At 38.0% G+C, this 5,916-nt stretch overlaps 1 protein-coding gene across 1 annotated transcript; it reads left to right on the top strand.

Annotated features, from left to right (window-relative positions):
- Positions 1-236: 236 nt before the first annotated feature.
- Positions 237-4,174, top strand: LOC122298154 (pentatricopeptide repeat-containing protein At2g03880, mitochondrial). The gene is made up of 3 exons (XM_043108070.1): positions 237-2,969; positions 3,077-3,154; positions 3,484-4,174. Exon 1 carries the CDS (start codon positions 412-414, stop codon positions 2,854-2,856), a length of 2,445 nt encoding a protein of 814 aa, XP_042964004.1. The 5' UTR covers positions 237-411; the 3' UTR covers positions 2,857-2,969; positions 3,077-3,154; positions 3,484-4,174.
- Positions 4,175-5,916: the final 1,742 nt, after the last annotated feature.

Here is a 5,916-nt window from a genome sequence, read left to right as displayed (position 1 = left end):
GAAATTAAAAAATATTATGAGTCTAGCGTGTAAATAGGTGTTTGAAAAATGTTGTAAGTTTTATGTATAAAAATATTTTGATTTGAGATGAATTTAATGATTTGATAATTGGATAGGTGTTTGGATGTTAGATTCAGTTTAAAATCAAAATAAACTAAGTTGATTTCAATTCAATCCAAGTCTAATTTCCAGTCTGAGATAAATTGACGAGTTTACCCATCAACTAACAGAAATATTTCGTTGCAGTGCAACTCCCCTTATTTCTCTCAAAACGCAGATAACATGTATATACGAATATATAATACACGTATTCGGTCTCATCTTTCCTTGTTCTTCTTTTATTTGGATTTTTGAAACTTAAATGTTTCCTACTTGGATGAGCTCTTCGGAATAGTGGCCGGTGAGCACAAGATGCTTATGATCAAATCAAACTTAGGAACTTCCAGATGCCATAAATCGTGCCGTCAGTTCAGTCCCAGAGATTTAGCCCGGCATGTTCATAGCATGGTGAATTCTAAGTTTGACTCAAATCGGCTACTTTCGAACCGGCTGCTGAACGATTTGTCAAAATCTGGTCGAATTGATGAAGCCCGTAAAATGTTTGATAATATGTTTAATAGGGACGAGTTTAGCTGGAACACAATGATTGCTGCTTATGCGAATTCAGGGAGGTTGGCTGAAGCTAAAAAACTGTTTAATGAGACTCCTAATCGAAGTTCTATTACTTGGTCTTCTCTAATATCAGGGTATTGTCGATATGGTTGTGAAATGGAAGCTTTAGACTTGTTTAGGGAAATGCTGTATGAGGGACTAAAGCTGAGCCAATATACATTGGGTAGTGCTCTAAGGGGGTGCTCGGTATTGGGATTGCTGCAGGTAGGTGAAACCATTCATGGTTACTTAATAAAGATTGGATTCGTCTCTAATGTTTTTGTTGTCACTGCTCTTGTTGACATGTATGCAAAGTGCAAGCGCATTTTGGAAGCCGAATATCTTTTTGATACATTGCCTGGGAGGAGAAATCATGTGTTATGGACTGCTATGGTTTCTGGGTACTCCCAAAATGGTGATGAGTTTAAGGCAATTGAGTGTTTCCGAGGCATGCAGGCTGAAGGGGTTGAGTCCAATCAGTTTACATTTCCTAGCATTTTGACTGCTTGTGCATCAGTTTCAGCAGGTGATTTCGGGGCTCAGGTCCATGGATGCATAGTTAGGAGTGGTTTTGGGGCTAATGTGTTTGTTCAAAGTGCATTAGTTAATATGTATGCAAAATGTGGAAACTTGAACAGTGCAAGGAGGGCATTAGAGAATATGGAAATTGATGATGTGATTTCTTGGAACTCAATGATAGTTGGGTGTGTGAGGCATGGGTTTGAACAGGAAGCTCTGTCCTTATTCAAGAAAATGCATGCGAGAGATATGAAAATTAATGATTTTACATATCCATCAGTCCTAAACTCTTTCGCTTCCACAATGGATATGAAAACTGCTAAATCTGTTCATTGTATGATCATCAAGACTGGATTTGAAGCTTATAAGCTCGTGAGCAATGCTCTTGTTGACATGTATGCCAAACAAGGGTACTTAGAATGTGCATTAGAGGTGTTCAGTCGGATTGTAGACAGGGATGTGATCTCATGGACCTCCTTGGTCACAGGGTATGCTCACAATGGCTCTCATGAAGAAGCCATTAAGTTGTTTTGTGATATGAGAACAACTGGAATTTGCCCGGATGAATTTGTGATTGCCAGCATTTTGAGTGCCTGTGCAGAACTGACACTACTAAAATTTGGGCAACAAGTTCACGCAAACTTTATTAAATTTGGACTTGTATCATCTTTGTCAATAGATAATTCCCTTGTCACAATGTATGCAAAATGTGGGTGTATAGAGGATGCTAATGGAGTCTTCAATTCAATGCAAGTTCAGGATGTAGTTACATGGACAGCTTTAATAGTTGGTTATGCACAGAATGGTAGAGGAAAGGATTCCATACAATTTTACAATCGGATGATAGCCAGTGGCACAAAGCCAGACTTCATCACTTTCATTGGCTTACTATTTGCTTGCAGCCATGCTGGTCTTGTTGATGATGGTCGCTGGTTTTTTGAATCAATGAATCAGGTCTTTGGAATAAAACCAGGTGCTGAACACTATGCTTGTATGATTGATCTCTTGGGGCGCTCAGGAAAAATGAATGAGGCCAAGGAATTACTGAATGAAATGGATGTTAAACCAGATGCAACAGTATGGAAGGCACTACTTGCTGCATGTAGAGTACATAGGAATTTAGAGTTGGGAGAGAAGGCAGCAAAGAACCTTTTTCAATTGGAACCCTCAGATGCTGTGCCATATGTTCTATTATCTAACATGTATTTTTCAGCTGGTAGATGGGAAGATGCTGCAAGAATTCGAAGAGTGATGAAATCAATGGGAATCAGTAAGGAGCCAGGTTGCAGTTGGATTGAGCTGAACAGCCATGTGCATAGATTTATGTCAGAAGATAGAGGCCATCCAAGGACAGCTGAGATATATTCCAAGATAGATGAGATTATGATACTAATCAAGGAAGCTGGATATGTGCCAGACATGAATTTTGCACTTCATGACATGGATGAGGAGGGCAAGGAGCTTGGTCTAGCTTATCACAGTGAGAAGTTAGCCATTGCTTTTGGGATTCTCACTGTGCCACCTGGAGCACCTGTACGAATTTTTAAGAATCTTCGGGTTTGTGGGGATTGTCATACTGCTATGAAATATATATCAAGAGTATTTCTTCGGCATATTATTTTGAGGGATTCAAACTGTTTTCATCATTTTAGGGATGGAAATTGTTCTTGTGGGGACTATTGGTAGGAATTCCATCTCAGCGTTGGCTCCCATCCGGTCTCCTACGAGGAGCGTGTGATTAAATCACCAACTATCGGTGCTCTCACTATGGAATTTTTATCTGCAACATTACTCTCAAGGTTGAGACCACTAAACACATTCTTCTTTGCCTTGATGCCAATATTTAGAACAGAAATTATCATTTCTTTTTTGCTTGAAAAGATTTAAATAGAGATTTTTGACACAGAAAATATGGAAGTGCTGGAACCTGCGAAATTTGCAGACCCCTGCCCCATGACACTCAAGTGAAACATTGATTTAGCAGGTAATACAAAACTCCTATCCGTTATACCCATGATATGAAACGTCTCAAATGAGCTCTTGGACCTTGGTCCTCCATGGGTAACTTACCTTATGTGGCTGCCTTGTATATGGTAGTACCTAATAATCAATAGTGAGTAATTTGCCATTTTGAACTCCTTCCAACTGCTAAATGGAAAAGTAAGCAAACTATTTTTCACCCTCATGGTAAGTTGTCTCAATTAGCCATGGCTTGACTGGAAAGTGCAATTTTAGCCCAGCAACGTTTGTTCTATTGCATTTTGGTTTTGCATGTTGCATTCAATTTGGTCGTATGGTCCACCTCTTCTGCAGGCTCCCCTCGGTTCCTTTGAGTTTCAGTCTTGTGGATATGATGCTCAAGCAAATTTGGTAGCTGAATTCATGATCTGTGTAGACCTAGTGGGAACACTCATTGTTTATGGCTTGAACTACCTGGGTATCTACTTATTCTTCGCACCCTATGCTTTCACTCTAGCGTCTATAGTGACCCAGAACATCACCTTCGCATTTGGAGTTCGTAGATCCAGGATTACAACTGTCAAGGTAATGCAACATGCTGGAACAGACTTGACACAAGATCCACTGCTTCAGGGGCCATTCGCATGTGAAATATCTGGAAACTGTAAGCTGATAAGATCTCCACTGTCACACAAAAGTAGCAGGTCATTTGAATCTTCCATCTTTGATACTTATACGACATGATTTATCTCTAGTCTGAGCACTTGGCAGTTGGGACCTCCATAGGCAAGTTTTTATCTACGGATTTGCCCTTCTATATGATAGTACCTAATAGTATATATTCAGTAATCTGCCATTTTGAACTCTCCTGTACTGTTTAAAGGACAATTATAGTCAAACTATTCCTGACCCTCATGGTAATTCTGTTTCTAGTAAGCCACATCTTGCTTGAATTAAATCTCATGGTAATGATTTGTAGAAGCTCCAAATAGTAAGTTTTACGTAGTCATTTTGTAATAAAGTAGATCTCACCATGAAAAAATGTAAAAAAACCTATCTTTTCTTTTGGGATCCACTTTTTTTTTTATAAACTATCGAGATTAATCTATTTAAGATTTGAAAAATGATAGTTGCAATCGTAAGTATGCAAGCGTCATGTAATTATTTAGAAAAAAGTGAATAAATACGGGAACCATGTGAAAATAAACTAATTTTTTAATAATAGATCACACTCTTTTTTAAAGAGATTACATGTCGCTTGCATACTTCATGATATTATGTAGTATTACTCATTTATATTTAGCCTTTTAAACCTCATGCTCCACCTCTAGTGCAGTCCGCAGACATCCTATCTATTCCTTTCAAGTTCGGTTTTACAAGTTGCTACACTCCCTAGGCGAGTGTTTCACACATCAGCTCGACCAATAATCCGCATAGACCAGGAGAGCGCATCTGCTTATGCTCTATTGGATCTTCCAAAACTTCGTAGGGTTGATGATTGAAGGCATCTACTTTCTACTTTGACTACTTCATAAATCAGGCTTCTCCAACACTGAAATTTTAGTGGAAACAGATTCTTTGAATTAAAAACACATTATTAAAAGCTTAAGCATTATGCCTTTTCATTTTAAATTGTGAGTATGCGTATTATTGGTAGAGGTGATTAATTTTACATATAATTGTGAAATTAATAACCGCTATGTAATCGCTTTGAAAAAGAGTAAAATTTATTATTAAAAAATTAATTTTTTAATATAGAGCTTAAATTTTATTCACTTTTAACAAAACATCACAGTTGTAAATATCTTTTCTCATTGTCAGTGCTGTCTTGCTTGTAATAACAACTCCGAGGTTGCACTGCAAAATGTTTATTTTGAGTGAAATGAAAGAGAACCTTTATTCATGTTGTCAAAGCACAAGATTGGTGACCAAACACTCGGCAGCTCTTCTACGTACAGTCGCTTGATGCAAGCGGTGGGAAGTCGCTGACGACACATCAGCAGGAAAAAAGGGAAAAAATGTGCGAAATAAAAACGAAGAAAAATTAAAACAGGGCTTCTGGATTTCATCTAGCTTTTAGGTGTTTCTTTCTCATGTCCAATCGTCTATATCTTGTGTGTGTTTCTTCGTCTTCATGCTCGTTTTAGCTAGTTCCATTCCTTTACTAGCATAATGCAGTGGCCTCTACTCTGGGTTCTCGTAGGTACCGAAATGGCATTTGAGAGCAAATGCCTACTTCTAAACTTTGCTGGAGGAGGCAATCCAAATCCCCTGCCGCCAACAATGCAAATGTTGGTAATGGGATCTATCTGAGGTCTCAGATTGGAGTTGGAGAATGAGACTTCGTTCTGATGAAACACAGGCTAGAAATTTAAAGATTTTTTTTTTATTTTTTAAATCATGACTTTGGAAAGACAAATTATACAACCAACTAAAACATACCTAGATCACAACACAGAATGAAGAAGCAAAACTTACTAAGAAAACTAAAACAAATCATTCACAGAAAAGAGAAAAAAGAAAGTGGGAATTGAGTTAGTGGAGCCAGCCTCTATAACCCATCGACACCCATTTTTATCAAGACCCTCCGTGAACATGATTGCTAAGACTGTCTTCGTCACCTCACTTGCACCCAAAATCAAATCTTAACTACCTTTTACACTCAAAAAAGATTTAGAAAAAAAAAAAAAAGACTAAACAAAGAACTCATATGCAACAAGTATGGAAATTACAGTTCTCAAAACAACAAGGACTTTGGGAAGACCCTTCGGACAAATGAGTTCATCG

The sequence above is a fragment of the Carya illinoinensis genome, chromosome 2, assembly GCF_018687715.1.
Source record: "Carya illinoinensis cultivar Pawnee chromosome 2, C.illinoinensisPawnee_v1, whole genome shotgun sequence".
Classification (NCBI taxonomy): domain Eukaryota; kingdom Viridiplantae; phylum Streptophyta; class Magnoliopsida; order Fagales; family Juglandaceae; genus Carya; species Carya illinoinensis.
The sequence above is the reverse complement of the archived record's forward strand: the minus strand, read 5'-3'. Positions and strand labels throughout refer to the sequence as shown.